The following is a 20,590-nucleotide window of genomic DNA, read 5'->3' on the forward strand; positions in this document are numbered from 1 at the left end:
GAATGGGGTAGGAGCTGGACTATCCCGGAGAAGAGGAATATTTTTTGTTGGGAAAGAGTTCAATGGGGCTCGTCGTTTCGATTACTAAATAATTTTGTAGGCTCGTCTTTAGTTTCCGACTGGATTAAATGGAGTGGCTCCAGTGACGGGCTCTATTCAACTAAATCAGCCGTCGAGCTTCAAGTTTCCAGTGGTTCTGCAGATTTTAACTGGAGGAAGTTTACTTAGCTAGGTATTGCTCCGTACAGAGTTGAGTCGTTCGTGTGGCGACTGGCGAGTGCTTCACCAGCGAGTTCCAGTCAGAGTGGAACTCCAAAAAAGAGGGGTTGTGTCGGTTTCCATCTGCCTTCTTGTTTGCTGCACCATGAATCTGTCGAGCATCTTTTCCTATCGTGTCCGGTTTCCTGGAAAATCTGGGGGGGCTTTTCTTGCCTTGTGGTGCATCTGAATTGCCTAACGCCCTTAAGACCTTCCTGATGGCGTGGAGCGAGACTCTCCCGGATGGATCTCATCGAAGGTTAGTCTGGACTACCCTCCCCTTTGCGGTTACTTAGACTATTTGGCTCCACAGGAATGACTTAGTCTTTAACAACAAGAAGTTAGATGCTATGTAAATGGTGTTCCTGTAAAGTTTTGGGTAGTTTTCTGGCTGAAAGACATATTCCCTGACGTTGGCTTTAATCGGGAGGAGTTGATTGCTGATCTTACGCGTGTGGACGATTTAAGAAGGCTGAGCAATTATATCACTCTTGGTCTCCTCCTGCGAGGGGCACTCTTAAGTTTAATGTTAACGTGGACGGTGCGACGAAGTTGGCGACATCGCTGGCTGTATCGGTGGGATCCTTCGAGATCATGAAGGTAAATCAATCTTGTCCTTTTTGATCCCAATCGGGCGTGGATCCTCAATTCAAGCGGAATCATTGGCAATCGATCATGCCATCAAGTTGTTCATGAAGTCACAGTGGTATGTCTCTCGGGCTGGTAGTTGAGAGCGAAGGCGCTATGGTGGTTAACTAGTTTTCGAATCCAGCATCCATTCTTGTAGTGTGGGCAACGTTGCTTAATCCTATCTTGACTCTATTATCGCAAGAAAATAAAATAGCTTCATTTGCCTCGAACTCGTTGGCTGATCAGCTGGCTACGCAGGTGATTGGTTGAGTTTGCGCCCTGGTGGAGATCTTAGGAGTACAGTAGCTCTGGTTGTTATCGCCTGCACCGATGGCGGGAGGCTCGGTTTTGGCGTTGGGTTGGTGTTTTAGGTCTTGAATTATGTCACATCAGTTTTTTGTTATTGGGTAACAATTGAATGATCGATTTGTAAAATAATAATATTACTAACTATTTTGTTACTTTTAAAATATCAGTTAGAAAAGGAAATTTTACTCATATGTCAAATGACCATTTGTGTACTTTTACCCACTATTTTGTGACCATTTGTGGAGGAAAGATGTAATGGAATTTGAGAACTACATATCAACATTAAGAATCATACAATCAAATAAAAATGTGGCCAAATAATGAAAGTTTTGTCAAGTAGATGATTTCTTCCAATGCAAATCACAGCTAAAAAAAAGGCACTATCATAAGCTAAAGGAAGAGTAGAAACGCTCGCGAGTTGGCAGGTAAAAGATATTGTACATCACATCACAGAAACTTTCTTCTTGGTTATCCACCTCTTCCTGCCGTTTTCCATGGCTGCTTCTTCTCTCATCTTTACAAGCTCCCGGAAACACTGCTGATACTGTGAATCTATCGCATCGAGCTCCGACTTCAGCTCCTCCAACTTATCCTTGTCTGCAAATGATAGACAGTCGATGCTTGACGAGCTCATATCTCGCGATGCAAAAGAACAAGAATCCATTAAGGATGCGTCAGAGTTCTTATTGGAGTCTTTTATCACAATATATTCCCCAAGTTTTTTCTCATCACTGGTCGCTTTAATCTCAAGATGGTTAATATCTAAACCAAAATCATATGTGCACCGACCGTTATGGCACTCAACATAACCGTGATCAGAAGACCCCGTTGGTTTGTTATCGCTCCCGTCTGAGGCCAGCATTCCATCAAATTCAGTAGATATATCTGAACCAAAAGATTCTGCAGGGTCTTGACATTTCAAGATAACCAACCGGCATGAAATGCTTCCAAATGAAGGTTTCCAGCAGGGTACAAGCTTCATGATCATGCTATCAATCAACTCTGCAATGACAGCTACATCTTCATTAGACAAATCAAGTTGTTCAACCATCTCCTCAGCGATCGCAATAGCGGTATCAGAATCTAGATAAAATGAAAAATGAATATTTCTTGCTCGACCTGTGAAAAGACACGCCATTGCACGTTATTCTTTTTTTATTTTTCCGAACAAAAAGAGGAGAGTAAGACTTTTTCTATAGCAGACTCACCACATGGATCAGAAATGCGCAAGGTCAATGAAACTGTATTATCATCATTCTTCTCCCCTTTTAGCCTAAATTCATTCTTCTCGGTGAAACACTGTAGCTCAAGGGATGAGAACACAGGAGCTTCTTTGATGTTTCTTGTAGATGAATTTACCAGAAGCGTTTTGCAGTTGGGATCTATTTCCATGAGATGAGGCTCAGCCTGAATCAAGTTTACTAGTGGACCACTGGCAGCAGCCTTGGAAGTTTCAGCAAAAAGGAATGGATCTTTCAAGAGCTCCACAACCGGCGGTCTCATAGATGCTGGAAGAAGACACTTCTCAATAAACTTCTTGATTTGTGGATCATTCACTTTACCAAGGGAAGCAGGTTTAATACCCTGCAGTGAAAGAAGTTGAGAGAGATTAAACAAACAGTTCATAGAATTATGGAAGATGTATTGGAGTTGGTTGTCAGCTTACAGAGGTAACTTTCTTGTATATTTGTGCCGGATTTTTGCATTCGTTATATGGATATTCACAAGTAACCATCTCCAATATGCACAGACCAAAAGAATATATGTCGACAAGTTCATTATATTCCTCGTCGTAAAGCTCGGGAGCCATGAATTCAGGAGTGCCTGCACAAATAACAAAGCATTACAAACTTCAACCAAAATGGATTAGCTGGAGTCACATTGTTACTTATTTTTGAGAAAATGAAGTACCAATTACACTTCGGGCAGTGGGCTGCTGCATGACAATTGCCAATCCAAGATCTCCAATCTTCACTTCTCCATTATTTCCATTAACAAAAATATTATCGCATTTCAAATCCCTATGAATGATCGGTGGATCGTGACTATGCAGATACTGTAAACCTCTAAGGATCTGTCGCGCCCAGCTCTTGATAGCCTTCACCTCGACATTCTTATGCTTCTTTCGGTATCTAAAGGAAAGCAAATCTCAGCATATAAAAAATGAATGACGAAGCCATAAAAGAGTGGGAAAAGAAAAGACATTCATTGAACTCACTGCCTCAAACTTCCCGAAGTAAACAATTCTGTTATTATGTTGATGGTCTTGTTCTTATCATCCACCCAGGAATCGTAGAACTTGATAATGTTTTCGTGCTTCAACGACTTCAAAAGATGAACCTCTGAATATAATCTTTCCAGCTGCTCAGGCTTCTGCAACACATCTTCAATACTGATTTGGTTCCATGCAACCTCTATTCCATCAACTTCATCAAATCCCTTGTAACTACAAACAAAAATGTAGCAGCCAAAACATGAAAATAAATCAAACACAGTCCTGTCGAAGTTAACCAAATTCAAAGAAGATAGGTCTTGGAAACATACACAGTCTTGAATGCTCCCCTCCCCAATATCTCGACATACTGAGGGAATGAAAACAAAACAAACCAAAAAAAAATTGTATCACTGAATTCAAAAGAGCAAACTAATAGGAGTTCTACTAAAGCAAACTAATCAAGGAAAAAAATAAGCATATATAGGATAACATTGGCATTTTGGTTGATCATACATATATATCAAGTTTAATATAGCTCATTTAAATGGAAGCACAATAAGAAATTAACCCCCTTAAAAAAAGCAAGAAAAACTTACTCAGAAGAGCTATAAAACTGGCCAAATATGAAATATTTACAAACTATTAATCCAGTAGAAGCTAAGCCATAATCAAGGGTGGTTCAATTTCGAACAATTGATTCCGTATTCAAACTTAGGGTTGTTTACTTGCTATTAAATGGATAACAAAATTTTACCTTGGAATGCAATCTGACAATATTTTTCAGACAAAAGTATGCCTAAACAGTAAGCAGTATTTGATTATTATATAAAAGTCTCGCAATGTCCTCCAAATTTCTTGGCAACCAAACAGATACCAAGTAACCCCAAGTCCCCAACAAAGAGAAAACGAACAATATATATTAACGAAAACAGGATTCGGAGCCAGAAAACATACCCGAACATACCGACCCGAGGGATCTTTCTCAGTGAAATCACCGTCATCAGCCACCTCCATTGTCTTTTTTTTATGTACAAGGAACAAACCTAGGCCGCCACCCGATCGACAATTCCAACAACAACGGCCAAAAGAGAATCCACAAAAAAGAAAAAAAAGAAAAAACTCCAAAATAAACGGAAAAGGGGGCAGAAAACGCTATTAGAGATCAAAATATATTCCGATCAGATACGAAGAAGAGGAAGACGAGAGAATCTGCTGTTGTTTTTCAGAGAATGCCTCACAAGCTATACAGTATGAATCGGAACCGGCATCCGAAGGCCATGACCAAACGCATATCTTCCTCGGTTTCCCGAGATTTCAATTCCACACGGCTCCTATTCCTCCCTGGATTCAGTCTTCTCTTCATGTTTATACCAATCCCGGATTCTCCCCGCATAAAGCTATCCGCATTGTAATTCCCCTAATTATTTAGGTTTTTCAAGAGATTTCTGGATTTCTGAGACAGCAAGAGATTCCTAATCACTGAAAAAATTGAAGTCTTAGAGATTTAAAAGAGCTTAACAAGTAAATTTATGTAAAAGGGGAAAACAAAAAGACATGAAAGGAAGTATCTATCATTATCGGCAACGGCATGTACGGGAGGAAAAGGGAGTGGAGGAATCACACGCGCATATATAGGAGCGTGTGTCCTGAGGTAGGAGTCTTTTAAAAGGATCCGATTTCTAATTTCCGGTTCACGTGATAAGAAAGTTGGGTCGTTATAGTATGAGAGATGTACTATGTCTTCGCTGCCATGTAATATTTCTCTCTTTGTATATTGGAAAATTATAGTATGCTTTTATATTTCTTTTAACTTATAAGGCTAAACTATGAATTTCATCACTCAATTTTAATATTATTTTTAATTTGGTCATTAAACTTAAAAAACAATTTAATTATTCAAATTTAACATTGGTGTATTTTAGTCATTTTAAATAATTTGGTCATTTAAAATGAGTTCATTCAAAACGGTATCATTTTAAATCTAAATAAAACCCATTTTCTTTTCCTTTTTTCTTTGTTTTTCTTCGTTCTTTTAATCCTTCTTCGTATTCTTTTCTCTTTATATATTTGAATGAACTCATATTATAACCATCGTTCATTATGATGTATCATTGTACTAACAATCGTCGATCGTTATATTTGATAAACAATGAATATTAGATTTCCCAACAAACTCATTCCATCTTCATAAACATAAATCTAATGTTCATTTAATCGGAAATACATCAAACTCCTACGAATCTAAAGTTGAACACTTAGTTGCTCTTTATTCTTTTTTATTGTTTGATGGAATTCAAACATAGATATATTACTCTCAATCTCAATATAGACCTTTCCGACATTAGATTTTTTTAAGTAGAAACTTAGTCACTAGAGATTCACCAAATACCAAATAATAATGGGTGAAATATAGACGATGAACGGCGAAAATTGAAGTTCTTAGGGTATAATGGAAAAAAATAGAGGAAATGTGAAAGTGAATTCGAGAAAAAAATAGATAACTTCGATTCAATATCATTATCGATCGAAAAAATGGTTAACTAGATATTTTATCTAAATTTCGTATTAAACATTAACCATTTTCACGTCATCAAAGTAATAAGAGTTAATTGTATCATATATCTTTAAGTTATAACTTTTATTTTAAATTGATCTCATACTTTTTAGATATTACAATTTCATCCTCAAATCTATGACTCGCATTATAAATTGATCCATAAACTTTTAAATATTTTGATTTCATCCCCAAACTATGACTCTCATTTTAAATTAATCCTCCAACTTTTCAATACTCTAATTCAATCCTAAACTACCAATATGTGATATTTGTGTCACCTATTAGTGAAACTATTATAAAAATCGTTAATTGTCATGTAAATGTTAGTGTATCATGTAATATTATGATGTGGCATAAATGATAATTAATATTGAATCACGGTATCTAAATCTTTTTTTTAGAACAAAGTTGAAATGTTATTTAGTTTTTAGGCTTAATTATAAAATAAGTGTCTAAATTATAGCGTTTTTCATAAATAAGTGTCTAAACTATTTTTTTTAAATGATCTAGATGTCTAATGTTACAAATATTATTACTTTAGGTGTCCGAGATGTAACGACAGTTAAAAAATCCCGTCAATAGGCACGTGTCACGCTTTGATAATTTTGAAATATTTTAAAAAATAAAAATATTATATTTATAAAAACTGTTTTTTTAGAAAATTACTAAAAAAATCCTCAAATCCTAACCCTAACTTCAACTCCATTTTTCGATCACGACTACCAACTCTGACACCTCCCTTGCTTTATCCGACACTAACAACTATCGTCGTTCCGTCTCATTCGTCGAGGTAGCTTTTGTCACGATTTTAGGGGTCTTCGACTGTTGTTATGACGATTGATCATTGAGGAACATGTCTTCAGTGGAGGCACGACCAAGTGGAAGTCCAATCGACAACAACGACAGGGGTGACGACGAACATGAGTATAAGGACTAGATTTAAGGTTTTCAGAGTTTTGGGGAGGTTTTCAAGATTTTTAAAAATTTGGGGTTTTTTTAATAATATATTTTAAGCTTTTTTAAAAAAGAAAATTTTCAAAATTACTTGATGGAGACACATGTCACTTAACAGTGGAATATTACCATCGTTGCGTCCTGAGCACTAACGTTTATAACGTTAGACACTTAGATTATTCAAAAAATAGTTTAGACATATATTTGTGAAAAGCGTTATAGTGTGAACATTTATTTTACAATCAAGCCTAATTTTTATTTGTGTTCTCTCAATTTATTTATAATTCTTTATACATTTTAAAATTAAACATTATTTCGTTTAAACTCAACATTAGTTATTATTTATATCATATCATATTATTATCGTATAATATATAATGGTGCTTACATGAAAGTTAATATTTTTATGACGATTTAATTAACATGAATATGATTAGCATATAACGATTTAAGGATTAAATTAAAACGTTGAAAAGTTTAAAAACAAAATTAAAATGAGAATCGTAATTGAAGAATGCAATTAAAATATTTAAAAACAAAAAATATAATTTAAAAAACCAATTTAAAATTAGAGTCAAAATTAATGAATCTTATGATACAATCAACTTGTTAGATGATCAAACTAAAATAGAACAAAAACGATCACAAGAGTAGTTTATAAAAAAAGAATAGTAGCGGTTGCTTTTCTTTGTAGGTTGGCATGGAGGGGGCGGGGGCGGTGGCGGTGCGTTTGATTGGAAAAGTGAAAGAAAAGGCCCGTGAAACGAGTGTGAATGAAAGCGTGGCGAAGCATAAAGTTCGGATCTTTTGGAGAGGAAAAAAAGGAAACATCCAGTTGGGAATCATACTTCTTTTTCTTCTTTTCTTTTAGGCCCACAATCATTCAAGCTTTGGCCATCACGGGTAAGGATGGCCATAGGTCAGGTTTCGTCCAACCCAATTCAATCCGACTCAAAAAAATTTACATTTTTCATTCGACATGATCTGACCCAAAAAATATATAATTTCCATCGAGCTGACTTTTTGAGAAAAAATCTAAATCTGACCTAAAATAATAAAAATATTATTTTTATTCAATAAAAATAGTTATTTAATTATATATATATATAGGGGTATTATTATAATTATTTATAAATATATAAGATAAAATTATATTTTTTTGGGATCATATATTTTTCATCATAAATCTAAATCCGGCCCGACCCAAACTCGAATTAAAAAAACTCGACCCAATTGGGTCGGATCATGTCGGAACCCTTCGGGTTTGGGTCTCATGCCCATTTTAATCATGGGTCCCACTCCAAATTCATTTAAAGTTAAATGATATTGGGAAATTTTCTATAAATAAAAATGAGACAATTATATGTATTCTCAGAATATATTTAAAATTTTAAAATATTATATATATTATTTCATTTTATTTTTAATTAAAATATTAATAAAATTATTAATTGAGTTAATGTCACAAATTAACTTGATCCTAATTTAATTAAAATACAATTCTTTTCAAATTATAATTGATATTAATATGAAGTTTTTTTTTTGTTTTTTAATATTTTAATATTTCTAAGAGATATAAAGAGTAAATAATACTACGAATAAAACATATTAATTGATTTAAGAGTCAAGTGATACCAATCTTTTAAAAATCAACTAAATTAAAATAATAAAATATTGTTATTAAGTTCTAAGTTTCAACTCAAGTTGGTGCGACTCCGCCTTTTTCTCTCACCATCTGTCGAAGCAGACAAAATATGAAGAAAAAAATTAAAAACACCAACGCCGTTGCCGGGGATCGAACCCGGGTCACCCGCGTGACAGGCGGGAATACTCACCACTATACTACAACGACTTTAATTGTTCTTCTACTTTTTTACCATGATATTCACTATTAACTTATACCATCAACTACAGGATATTATTTCCTCGGTCAAGGACACTGGTTTTAAATTAAGGGGTACCTACTTGATCGGCTTCAGGTGTTGCTCTATAACTGAAAACGGATGTAATATTTTATGAATGGGAAACTTGGATTTATAAAATTCCACATAAGTAAAAATAAATTTTTAATAAAAAATATATAAAAAAATTCTAAAATATATAATAATTTTAAATTTTCAGAGAATGACTATCCATCCACTCCCCCTCGATCTTATCCCTGAGAATCATAATGATGATTTATGAACCCATGTACTTGAAAAGGTTCGTGGTGGACATAACACAGTTTATATCTGTTGAAAAGGTTCGTGGTGGACATAACCACGGCACAAAACGGGAACCTTAAAGCCATCAAGCTATTACTCACTTAAGATCGACTTAAGATACGACTGAAATATACATCAGAACTATACGTGACCTACGACAAAATTCCCGTTCCCAAATTGAGAAGGGTACTTGGCAAATAATACCATTACATTTCTTCTATCAACGCTTTGCCCTTGTTTTCTGCTACATTCTTCTCTGTTATGGGAAAACTTTTATTGCCGCCATATTCCATTAATGAACTCTTTTCTGCACTAACAATGGCTGCTAAAGAAGACCATGCTTCGCCCGGTTGCTCATGAACCCAACACATGATGAAATAAACCTTCCTTTCAGCAAGCTTCAGCTTGTTTTTCATCTCGGATTTTCTAGGCTTTCTTTGTTTCTCGGATTTCAATTCCCTTTCGGCAGCCACAATCATCCTTTGTAGATCACAAAGCATACAGACTAAAGCAGGACCTCCAAGAGAAAGTAGGCTTGTTACGTCATCAACAATTGTCAATCCAAATTGGAAGCCACCAATGTCCCGGTAAGCCGGAGAGCAGGTCTGCTCCAAGCAATAACACAGAGCTTCCGACAAGGTTTCGGGCTGTCCAGCTTGACCTAACACACTTGATATACTCAATACAACCATTGCTGATCCTACGGCATCAGATTGCCAATCTCCGTTGTACATGCGAAGCGTGAAGCAGTAACTATATAGAATGTCAACTAAATGAACAGTTAAAAGCGGAGATGGTTCTGTAGAAATGAGCTTGCAAAGTGAAGGAAGTGGAGTTTCGGGGCCATGAGGAATTTCACTTGGTTGGTTGCTTTCGGGATCATCTTCGGGTGACACTGTATGTTGTATAAGTCGTGCTCCATCCCTGCTTAGACAGATTGTTCTAGCAGCAGGCTTCAACCACCAAGGTTCCCATGGCTCAATCATCTTACTCAATTCTCCAGATGCCAAAGCTCTTTGGAATCGTTTCTTCTCTTCAAGAGACAAATCATCAATATTAACCTCACCTCCTATACACAAGAAATAACACAAAATTAAGTTCAAACAATAAAGACCACAAAAGTCGTATGGCAGATCAAAGTAACATGGAATGAACTAAAAAGAAAAATGATTGAGAAATTAAAATTTAGAATTTGAACCTAAGATTACCTGATAAAATCTTCTGAATAGTCTCGTCGGAAAGAGTCGAATCTGCCAACAAATAGAAAGAAGAAATCAAATTACATATTCATTGAGAGGCTAATTCAATCAAGGCTTATTTGAGGCAAGCCAACAAATCAAAGTAAATATTAGGGAAGATACCATCAGCATCTGCATCTAAAGGATCGGCTTCTTCGTCCGAATGGACTCGTTTCAGAATTTCAAGCATTTTCCGTTTGGTTTGATCGTCAGGTTGAAGTTGGCGAAGTTCGTCAACTACATTTTCTCGCATAAATGATTCAGTACAGCGAACACTGTGAGACTGTAATAAAATCACACACACAAAAAAAACTAATTTGTCAACTCAAACCGAAGTAAACATGTATATACCAATTTCGGATAGAACAAAAGCGAGAAATCGAGGTTTACCTTGTAGCAAGGAAGAGAGCAGTAACGGGAATTACATCGAGGGCAGGTGTATTGCGAGAATTGCTTCTGGCAACTGTGCAAAATTAGTGTAAAGTTATCAAATATTAGACGAACAATCTTTTAACAAAGAACTGGGGAATGAGAAGGAAGGAGAACATACACATTGCAGATTATACGCGAAGGAGGATTCAACGGCGACGAATTGGAAGGTTTTTCGGATGTGAGGTACGTTTCCGCCATCTTTCAAATAACACAACCGATTCAAACCAAAAAGATTTTGATTTCTTTTCATAAAGCTGAAAACCCAAGTGAAAAAGAGAGGGTCGAAAACCCTAGAAAGTTTCAGAAAGGTATTGAAGTTGGGCTCAGTTTCAATAGCAGCCCACTGGCAGACCATTCGACACCATCACACAAAGGCCTCGTGAATCATAACAATATTACATCTCTTCAGTTCATCCATGAGAGCTACATTTGTGAAATTTGTTGAAGTGAACTAATATGAAAGGGTGAAAACAATTACACAAAAGAATGTATAAGGGAGGAGAGTTCAATTTAAGATTAAGGAACGATAGAAAATAGGCGTAATCGAAAATATTATAAAAAGTATAATATTTTCAGTTAAACGCACACAAATTAAAATATTAATATTTTTTAATATTTCTCGGTTATATATATATTTATAACATTTTTAAATACGTTTATTTTTTTCTATTTTTAATTTTAAATTAAACTGAAGTACAAAAAAAAAAATTATCAGACAAAAACACAACTTGGTTTAGTTTTTTCCTTAACGTTGCAATCGGTGTCGCACTCACTATGGAATGTAGGCAGCTTTCTAGATTGCTATTGGTTAATCATAGCTACAAATTGAGCAAGTGGCCTCCCTAATCTTTAGGCATCTAATTCAAATGGTCGGTTCAATTAAAAAATGAATACTAAATTGAGAGAGAGAGAAAATCAAGGGTTTATTACCAAATACATAACCTTGCAACTTGTACAAGTTGAGGATACAAAACTAATGAGAAAATCTACATCAAATCTTGATCTTTGATCCTCCTATGACTGTCCTCTTTCAAAAAGGTCCCTGATTTGAAATATGACCATCATTAAAAAATGATTATAAAGTTGGGAAATTGTTGAATTTTTGATGCTCTTGTTCAATGTTCCATGATCCGATCCATCGAACACAAACATAGCATCATCTCTCCACCAATCATAGGTTAATGTTCCATGATATTACATTTTTGCCCTTCGATGTTTTCGTTGAACTAGGAATAGGATGCCCTTCGAAGGGTAAAGTAACCCAATATTCCCCGCCCACTTGTCAAGTTCTAACATAGAGACATTAACTCAAAAAAAGAAAAAGGGTAAACTACTCCAATGGTCACTTATGTTTGGGTAAGTTTTTGTTCTCACCACTGATGTTTTAAAAGTCAAATCGATCACTAACGTTATCGTTTATTATAAATTGGTCACTCTCCATTAACAAGTGTGACGGAAAAGACACATGGCCTGTTAATAGCAATTAATAGACTTACATGGATGGTATAATCACACAAATAGTTCATTTTATTTATATATTCTTTAATTTGATCCTAGTTTTAATAAATTAAAATATATTTATTTTTAATTCTTATAAGTAATGATATATTTTTATACAAAATAATTAAATGTTTAAGTCCAACGGCTTTAAAAAAAGAAATCAAAAATTTAAAATTAGTTATAAAAACAAATAAAAAACGTTAATTTTTTTTATAACTAATTTTAAATTTTAAATTTCATTTTTTTTAAATATGTTAGTATTAAACATTTAATTATTTTGTATAAAAATATATCATTATTTATAAGAATTAAAAATAAATATATTTTAATTTATTAAAATTATGATCAAATTGAAAGTATATATAAATAACATGGACTATTTGTGTAATTATACTATCCATGTAAGCATATTAACTGTTGTTAACAGGCCACATGTGTTTTCTTTCACACCTGTTAACGGCGAGTGACCAATTTGTAACAAACGATAACATTAGTAACCGATTTGTGACTTTTGAAACATCAGTGGAGAAAACAAAAACTTAACCAAATATTAGTGATCATTGGAGTAGTTTACTCAAAAAATAGAGACATTAGGGTTAGTTGTGTCATTTCGAATGCTAGTCCTTAAAGGAGCTTTGGGTTTGCCTGTGTTTTTCATTTCATTACCAGACCCCAAAGGGAGCTTGCTGTTCGGTGTTCTTTACTTGAGCAGATTCGTTTTATGTCAAACGTGGGAGATATTTATGTCAGCTCTTAATGCAATCTGGGTCTTTCCAAAGGTCAGACTGCTCACTTTTATTCTTTAATTAATTTAGATTTATCGTTGATGAAGTCTTTCTTTTCCCCATTAATGTAATATCAATTAGTTTTAATTTGGTTATTTAACAGTGTAGCATTTATGGTGGTGCTAACTCATTTTGTGATGCTGGGAACTTGTAAAAAATTCTGTCTTTGGATCTCGTTTTCCTAGGAAAAACATTGAAAGACATGTTCTACGTTTTGCCGAGTTGGGATAACAAATAATAATCCATGAAGATATGGTTCCTCATGGAAAACCTACTATAAAATTTCTTGTGTTGCTAATGAGGCCTTGGTTTAATGAAAAAGAATGAATTTTTAGGTTTCGGGTTCGAATCCAAATGGGTTATTCAGTTCCGTGCTTGTAATGATTGATTTTGATTGAAATTGTTGCTGTAGTTGTAAGTTTTACCTCCTCAGTCATAGCTAAAAGAGCCTACAATCCACCTAAACTGTAGTACTGTGTATTGTTTGGTGCAAGAAAGCATGTTTCGACGGAGGACGGTTGATTGATTCTGGTAATATCCGAATTCATGTCGTTTCTGTCTAAGCTTCGGTTTTAGCAGTACTTTCAGTTGTGTGAACTGTAAAACATGAAAATCATATTCATTCTCTCTGCACAGGGACCTAACTGCAGTAGCCAAGCCTTGCAGTTTCGGCGACAAGAGTACAAGTGATGTTATTTTACGTTTGATAAATGGTGAAGGAAGACCTGAGTGGTTCTGCTCCCACTCATCGGTTCTCGTAAGTAAAAGCAGATTCTTTGCAGATCAGCTCTCTCATCCCGACTTTGGCTCCTGCACTGAGATTCAGTGCTCGGATTCTACTTATGATCATCATGTTAACCTCTTGAGATTACTTTATCTTCCCCCTGATTCACTTTTGGACTCCCTGGACTCGGTCCATTCTGCTATCGGTGTTCTACACTTGGCAGTTTCGTTCCGTTGTGACGACGTTACAAACTGCTGCATCCAGTACCTGGAGGCTGTTCCTTGGGACGATAAGGAAGAGGAACAAATTATAAAAGCAGTTTCGAAACTGGGGCCGATAGCCATGCCCATTTTGGCAAGGATCCAACCAGTAGATTTAAGTGCCACCAAAAGTGTGTTTATTTCAGCAGTTCGCTTTGCCACGTCAATTGGTGGATCTTGTCCTCCTTTTGGAGATGAGCTCAAGACATCTGCGCAGGAACAAGTGGAATTCATGCTTGGAGGAGACGAAGAAACCCCGTTAGTTACAGCCGAAGATGAAGTTAAATCAGTGATAAAATTAGGTCTTACTGAAGTTTGTTCATTGTTCGAAAATGAATTGTCTTCATTGCTTGTTGTTTCGGATACCACGGCTGAGACTGTTGAGAACAGAATTTTGCAGAGCCTATCGGATGTCGAGTGGATGTGTAACATACTCCCAAAGATGGATTTAATGAAGGACTTCGTTTGTAGTTGGGGTGACATGTCTGGTAAGGTTTTGGGGATAATTGAGGACAAGAAACTTGATAATGCCATGTGGGGTATGAAGCTGAAGCTTATAGAAGTGACCGGGAAAGTGCTCGAAGCTGTCGGCTATGGAAATGTGATTCTTCCCGCACCCTGTCGGGTCCAATTGCTGAAGACATGGCTACCCTATATAAGGAAGATTAAACCTCTCCTAGATGCGGAAAGCAACAAGTACACAGATTTCCCTTACAAGATGGATGAAGAATTGTGCCAGAGTATCGAGGGAGCAATCGTGTCGTTAGTATTAGCTTTGCCGTCTAATGATCAAGCTGATATTCTATCGGATTGGATGGAAACCAAGCAAGTTAAGTATCCCGACTTGAGCGAGGCATTCGAGGTATGGTGTTACAGAACCAAGTCAGCAAAGAGAAGATTGATGGAAGGCTTGGATAGAGTTGGCAACACCACCGTCAGCCTTTGATTTCTTAGACGCTGTATGATTAACGTGTAAAATGAATAGATGATGACAATCCCTATTCATATAACTCGGATTCAATCTAAGCTCTATATGACCCTTTTGCAGCACACTGGATTCTTTTCACTGTGTCATCCTTCTCTACCCTTACAACAGATTATCAGAACCCGATGCCCTTCTTCGATGCACTGGCCATATTTGTGCCGGAGATCGTGAAGTTCCCCGACATGCACAGCGTCATGTATTCAGAATCAGTGCCGATCGTCGAGCTGCGATGGGATGTTTCTCAACTACTAAGTTTCATTCCAATCTTACAATCGAAGGACAGGCACAAGTGGGCAGTGGGTGATTCACTCATTTAGCCCACCAAACCTTTGAGTGAAGCACACAGTGACTTGTATCGCAAGCTAAATTAGTGCAGGGAAAAGCTCCTGCTCTTGGTGGATCATGTTCTAAATTCAAGTTCAATTATTAACATCATTAGATTTTTATAATTAAATTTATTGATGTGATATTTTGAAATTAAAAAAAATATTAATTTTGAAGCCATGCAACCAACAAAATGACATTTTAATGGAGATGGACTTAATAATATAATTCTAATTGTGTTAATAACTGAGTTTAAATTTTTTAACGCGAAAAGTAAAATGATTAAATTTATAAAAATAAAAAATCAAATTCTTAATATATGAAAAATATAAGCACTTGAAACATATTTTGACCTTAAAAAAGACACGAGAATTTAGGGGTGAACAAAATTCAACTCAAAAAATCGATTTTTTGAATTCGACTCAAATTGAATTCGAGTTGTAATTTCATAAAATCGACTCGACTCGAAAAAATTTCAAGTTCAAATCGAGTTGTAAAATACAACTCGAAATTTTTAGTAATTAGTAAATTATATTTAAAGTTTGAGTCGAAGTTTTAGTCGAGTCCCTCGACTTTGTATGGTATATATAAATCACATATGAAAAAATATATATGTATTGTATATGGTTAAAAAATACCATTTAATTTATAATCAAATAATGTAATAGTATTGTAAATATTTACAATTAAATTTAAATAGAAACTCGAAAAATTGACTCGACTCGACACAAATTTTATAAACTCAACTTGACTCGAAAATATTTCAAGTCAACTTCGAATTATAAAATAGAATTCGTAAACTCGAATAATTTGAAACTTTTTTACTTAACTCAACTCGACTCGATCAAATGGAATCTTTTCATAATCTTAACTTTGTTTCCATTTTATGACATTTTTCCAAAAGTAGTTTCCGTGCCCAAGGAAAATATTTGAATGTAGAGCTCCCGCTTGTTAAGGCAAAAATGTTAGTTGTCAAGCATTCTTGTTATTTAGATCAAAATAGAGATTTAGTAAAAAAAATAATATATTATGATATTAAAATTTTAGAAATTAATGTATGTTAACTTTTTTAAATTGATATAAATATTTAATAAAATATTATTATTTTTAATATTTTATATATAATTTATATAAAAAATCGAAAAATTTAATAAGTCAATCGAGAGAGAAGAGCTGGTTTAATTTAGGCAATGAAAACATACATCTATGCTTAGCCCAACTCACAAGGGTGTTTGTCACATGGATCAACCAAGGGAAGGTGGGTTAGTCGTTCTTTAAAATTTTAAATTTCTTATATATTTTTTAAAAAATAATATTTTTTATTAAAAAATATTATCATCATCCTAAAATTTATAAATTTAAAATCGTTTTATAAATTTTTAAAGTTCAATTTCGTTCTCCTTATATAAGATCTATGTCGGTCCTGATAGTTGATACACATTTATCATATATTATACACGTACATACATATGTGCATAACATGCATGCATACATACATACCATAACAATGGTGGAAGGTGTAGATCTGGATTGATCCTGCAAAGCCCTAGTGGGGGGGGGTGTATTATTCTTCAACACACTTGTCGAGGGGAATGTTTGTGGGTCCCTTCTTCGACACCGAAAGAAAGGAGCTTTTGTCAGAGATCTTTCTCAATCTTTCATTTAAAAAGGTTAAGTTACTATTGTAATACCTAAACTATTATTTTTTATACGTTTTAATACTTAAAATTTTAATTTTTTAAAATTATATTTAAAGTTTAATTTTTATTTCATTTTAGTATAACTGTTCAAAATTTTACGTTAAATTTTGATTTTTTTAAAATTTAAGTACTAAAATAGACTACAATTAATAATTTAGATACTAATTTTTAACAAATTGTTTTTAAAAAAAAGTTGAAAATTTAAATACTAAAACGTAAAAAAAAAGTGTGGCAGTGACACTGAAAGTCTGAAACAATCATCACTTTTATGGAAAATTTCTAATATATACGTATGTATATAGCTTTCCAGGAAAAAAAACATTAAGTAGCTTTGCTTAGTCGAGGGTTTCTTTAAAATTTACAGTTTGCATATGGAAGGATCAGATTTTCTTACCTGCCAAACACTTTCCTTCGTTTTCTAAACTTTCCGGAATGGATTCATATTCGAATATTATTAACAACAGGCAACAATTTGTTTACTAAAATCGAAATGGGAAACTTTATGAACAAATTAAGTCTTTTTTTCCCAACCAGGAATCCCTTACAAACTTGAAAATTATACTTGTATTCAGTAGGGTTGCCCTTGTGCTGGATTTTGATACAGGAGAATGAATGCCTTTCTCTCCTACAAATTCACCCTAAAAAGATCCGGGCTTAGCTTGATAGATTATCTTCTTCAGTGAAGCCGACCTTAAAAAAAGCTTCAAATTCCCACCATAGTTGAATAGTAAACAAGATACACTATATAATTAAGAAAGAAGGAGGAGGAGGAGGAGGAGGAGGAGGATATATAGAGAGATAAAGGAAAACCATGTATATCTTCTGTTAGTAAGGAAACCCACCTTAAGAAATCAACAAGAGTTATAGAAAAAAAACCCAGTAAAATGAAAGAAAGAAGAAGGAGCCGTATTAATTAAATTTCGTCTTCTTTACCATGATCCTCCACCTAACATTCCAGTCCAATAACCAGCCGAATCACCTTGCTCTTTCTGTTGCTCCATGTCAGAAGTGTTAGAGACTTGCTTTAGATCCTCAAACGGAAACAAAAGCCTCCCGGTTGTCTCTTGAACCCCCTGGAGAGCACCGTAGCCGGCGGTTCCAAGCCCATCCAGGGAGAAATTCAGCGTTGGTTTAAAGTCTTGCATGGGAAAACCGGATGCACAAACCGTATTCGGATCTGAAACAGGCAAGGGAATGAATGAGTTAAACCCCCTGGAAGAGATTCCAGTTAGCAACTCCATTGCCGAAAGTTGAGAAATAGTAGGGGATGAAGAAGCAGAAGAACCATGAATTTGGTTCTTATTATTATTGTTTTCTAAGCCATTTGGAACCTGAACCAATTCAGATATATTCCCATAGCGTTGAATAGCTGCAACAGGGAAAGATAGATTGAGATCTTTCCCATCATGGATCTTAGGGTTTTTGGAAGAAGAAGAAGAAGGAATATAAGAAGAAGATAATGGTCTCTTGTTCTTTCTGGAACCACCGCCAACGGGGATGCTTCTAAGCGAACCGCCTTCGGTCCAGTACCTCCGACAAGTCTTGCAAAAGTACCTAGGTTGAGTGAGGCTGTAGTTGTTGTAATAGCAGAATTTGGTGTTGGTCGAGCTGCACCTCGGACAGTTCAAAGCTTGTTCCTTTTGAGGCCTTATTTTCCTCTCCAAACCTGCTGGTTTTGGACATGTATTCGTCACTATCTCTTCTATTGGTCTCACCACAATCTCCTACAAAAAACACACACAAAAAAACAACACCACAAAGCGAAATCAATAACTTAAGATCAAAACAAGGTTGCAGACAAACAGAAAAACTAAACTAGTTAACTGGTAGTCTGATTTACACTTTCCAAGATTGTTTCAAAAAAAGAAAATCTAATTAAAAAAGGGTTCTCTTTTGCTTTATCTCATATCGATAAAGCTAAAGTAAAGAAAACATGTAGAAGAACTGATCAAAAACTAAATCCAAATGAGTGGGGACTTCAACTATAATCCACAGCCAAGAAAACCATCTTTTTCTTTTTCTTTTACACCATAAGAACACTATCATCTTTTGCAAAAGTACCCAATAAACACACAATTGACTCTAAATTATTCTTTCGAAGAAAGCCAAAAAAAAAAGTTCGATAAAGAATGGATCTCTCTACCTGTGGCCATTGAGCAGTATCCATGGATGAATCCTCAATATAAGAAAGAAAGAAAACCCAAATCTTTTTCGTCTAGAAACTGGGTTTGACAAGCAGGGAAAATGAGATGTTTTCTGGCTTTTTGAGGGCGTTTCTTGTACATGTATAATGTATCACCAGAGAGAGAGAGATGGGACGTTTTGTATATAATAATATACTATATATATAAATAACAACTAAGTGAGAATATTTGTTTCTGCAGCTACAATAATTATATCTAAATAATTTCATCCTTAAACCAAATACATATGTATTTCATTTTATTTATTTTTGTACCTATTGAATAAGGTTTGACTTAATAAGAAGGGAGGGGGAAAAAGCAAATGACAAACAGAAAAGTTGATGAATTAATTGCATGTTGAGGTTAAAAGCTTTAAAAGCTCATAAATCCTTCTATTTCTCCATCTCTTACGTATTTAATGAAATGATTTTGAGTGAAGAAAGAGGCAAAATTTATATCAGAAAAACAAACAAAAAAATGGGTCCAAAGTCTTATAAATGCAGAAGGTGGTGAAATTGGTCCATGGGGAAATGTATCGTAATGGAATTATGACTCCACTTTGGTTGAGGAAGAGTACCAAACGCAAATAATTTAAGGTTGGTAATGCTAGTGCTAATGCTAGCTAGCATGCACGTTCAACTGAGTCATTATCCACATTTAAGTTTGGTGCTAATCTTGGTAATTTGGTTTGCTAATATGAGTTGTTGGCTCTTTCACATTCTTAATCGACGTTGTTAATTCTCATTAACCTAGCAAGACTGTGAAGCAAATTAAGTGATTTCCTGTAACACCCCCAACTCGTACCCGACCCGGATACGAGTCTGAGGTGTCACATTGACTACTTAAAACATTTATTTTTACAAAATACCCAAGATTCAGTTTGATATTTCTAATAAAACCATTTATTTTCTATGATATAAAACATATGCTTTTACAAAACTGATCAGAGCGTATCTAATACAAATCTTTTAATTACATGCCAACTAAATTCTATATATAACAAAATACATGTTATTCATTTAGGTTCTGATCTGACCTTCGGTAAGGAGAAACTAACATGTCTTGCTCCTCTTAGCTTCTCTTCCTGCTTTCATGTACCTACGTGTGAAACACTCACACGCTAAGTCATATACTTAGTGAGATATATAAATACATATGTAAATTATCAAATGCATGTACATATCATGTAATACAACGTCATACTGGTATACATACTTTTTCATGTAACAATTACATACACGTATGCATGTCACCATTTATATTTTCTCATACTCTTATATGATTATCCTTTCTATCTCTTATCTCTTGTTCATATGATCTCTTATTTTCATA

The 20,590-nt window shown here is 34.7% G+C and overlaps 4 protein-coding genes and 1 non-coding gene across 7 annotated transcripts; 1 reads left to right on the top strand and 4 right to left on the bottom strand.

Moving 5' to 3' along the window:
* Window positions 1–1,511: 1,511 nt before the first annotated feature.
* Window positions 1,512–19,422, bottom strand: LOC120186848 (serine/threonine-protein kinase WNK8-like). Of its 3 annotated transcripts, none has more exons than XM_039190680.1 (8): window positions 19,416–19,422; window positions 4,367–4,429; window positions 3,742–3,779; window positions 3,416–3,643; window positions 3,109–3,329; window positions 2,864–3,021; window positions 2,406–2,781; window positions 1,512–2,316 (listed from the first exon to the last, which is right to left on the bottom strand). In XM_039190680.1, the coding sequence occupies exons 2-8, from the start codon at window positions 4,424–4,426 to the stop codon at window positions 1,640–1,642; spliced, it is 1,758 nt and encodes a 585-aa protein (XP_039046611.1). In that variant the 5' UTR covers window positions 4,427–4,429; window positions 19,416–19,422; the 3' UTR covers window positions 1,512–1,639. The 3 variants fall into 3 exon arrangements, with proteins under 3 accessions (XP_039046611.1, XP_039046610.1, XP_039046612.1); XM_039190681.1 differs by lacking the exon at window positions 19,416–19,422 and having other exon boundaries at window positions 1,725–1,886; window positions 1,930–2,316; window positions 4,367–4,839; XM_039190679.1 differs by lacking the exon at window positions 19,416–19,422 and having other exon boundaries at window positions 4,367–4,830.
* Window positions 8,704–8,775, bottom strand: TRNAD-GUC. Its single transcript has one exon. It is a non-coding gene; the product is annotated as a tRNA-Asp (tRNA).
* On the bottom strand, window positions 9,185–11,119 carry LOC120186849 (zinc finger HIT domain-containing protein 2-like). Its single transcript, XM_039190682.1, has 5 exons — window positions 10,916–11,119; window positions 10,756–10,828; window positions 10,489–10,648; window positions 10,336–10,377; window positions 9,185–10,196 (listed from the first exon to the last, which is right to left on the bottom strand). Exons 1-5 carry the CDS (start codon window positions 10,993–10,995, stop codon window positions 9,334–9,336), a joined length of 1,218 nt encoding a protein of 405 aa, XP_039046613.1. The 5' UTR covers window positions 10,996–11,119; the 3' UTR covers window positions 9,185–9,333.
* LOC120186939 (BTB/POZ domain-containing protein At3g05675-like) lies at window positions 13,693–15,116 on the top strand (the record flags this gene model as incomplete). Its single annotated transcript, XM_039190756.1, has 1 exon — window positions 13,693–15,116. A coding segment is annotated over one exon (1,320 nt), but the record flags the coding sequence as incomplete, so codon positions are not given.
* Window positions 17,496–19,384, bottom strand: LOC120186850 (dof zinc finger protein DOF4.6-like). Its single transcript, XM_039190683.1, has 2 exons — window positions 19,219–19,384; window positions 17,496–18,799 (listed from the first exon to the last, which is right to left on the bottom strand). Exons 1-2 carry the CDS (start codon window positions 19,240–19,242, stop codon window positions 18,005–18,007), a joined length of 819 nt encoding a protein of 272 aa, XP_039046614.1. The 5' UTR covers window positions 19,243–19,384; the 3' UTR covers window positions 17,496–18,004.
* Window positions 19,423–20,590: the final 1,168 nt, after the last annotated feature.

Source organism: Hibiscus syriacus, unplaced genomic scaffold (genome assembly GCF_006381635.1).
Source record: "Hibiscus syriacus cultivar Baekdansim isolate YM2019G1 unplaced genomic scaffold, ASM638163v2 tig00113721_pilon, whole genome shotgun sequence".
Taxonomy (NCBI): domain Eukaryota; kingdom Viridiplantae; phylum Streptophyta; class Magnoliopsida; order Malvales; family Malvaceae; genus Hibiscus; species Hibiscus syriacus.

Coding starts and splice junctions, on each gene's coding strand:
- LOC120186850 (XM_039190683.1), bottom strand. CDS start 19,242: ATGGATACTGCTCAATGGCCACAG. Junction 18,800..19,218: donor ATACTGCTCAATGGCCACAG/GTAGAGAGATCC, acceptor TGTTTTTTGTAG/GAGATTGTGGTGAGACCAAT.
- LOC120186848 (XM_039190680.1), bottom strand. CDS start 4,426: ATGGAGGTGGCTGATGACGGTGATTTCACTGAGAAAGATCCCTCGGGT. Junction 3,330..3,415: donor ACTTCGGGAAGTTTGAGGCA/GTGAGTTCAATG, acceptor GCTTTCCTTTAG/ATACCGAAAGAAGCATAAGA. Junction 2,782..2,863: donor TATACAAGAAAGTTACCTCT/GTAAGCTGACAA, acceptor CTTTCACTGCAG/GGTATTAAACCTGCTTCCCT.
- LOC120186849 (XM_039190682.1), bottom strand. CDS start 10,995: ATGGCGGAAACGTACCTCACATCCGAAAAACCTTCCAATTCGTCGCCG. Junction 10,649..10,755: donor GCTCTCTTCCTTGCTACAAG/GTAAACCTCGAT, acceptor ATTTTATTACAG/TCTCACAGTGTTCGCTGTAC. Junction 10,378..10,488: donor TTTAGATGCAGATGCTGATG/GTATCTTCCCTA, acceptor ATTTGTTGGCAG/ATTCGACTCTTTCCGACGAG.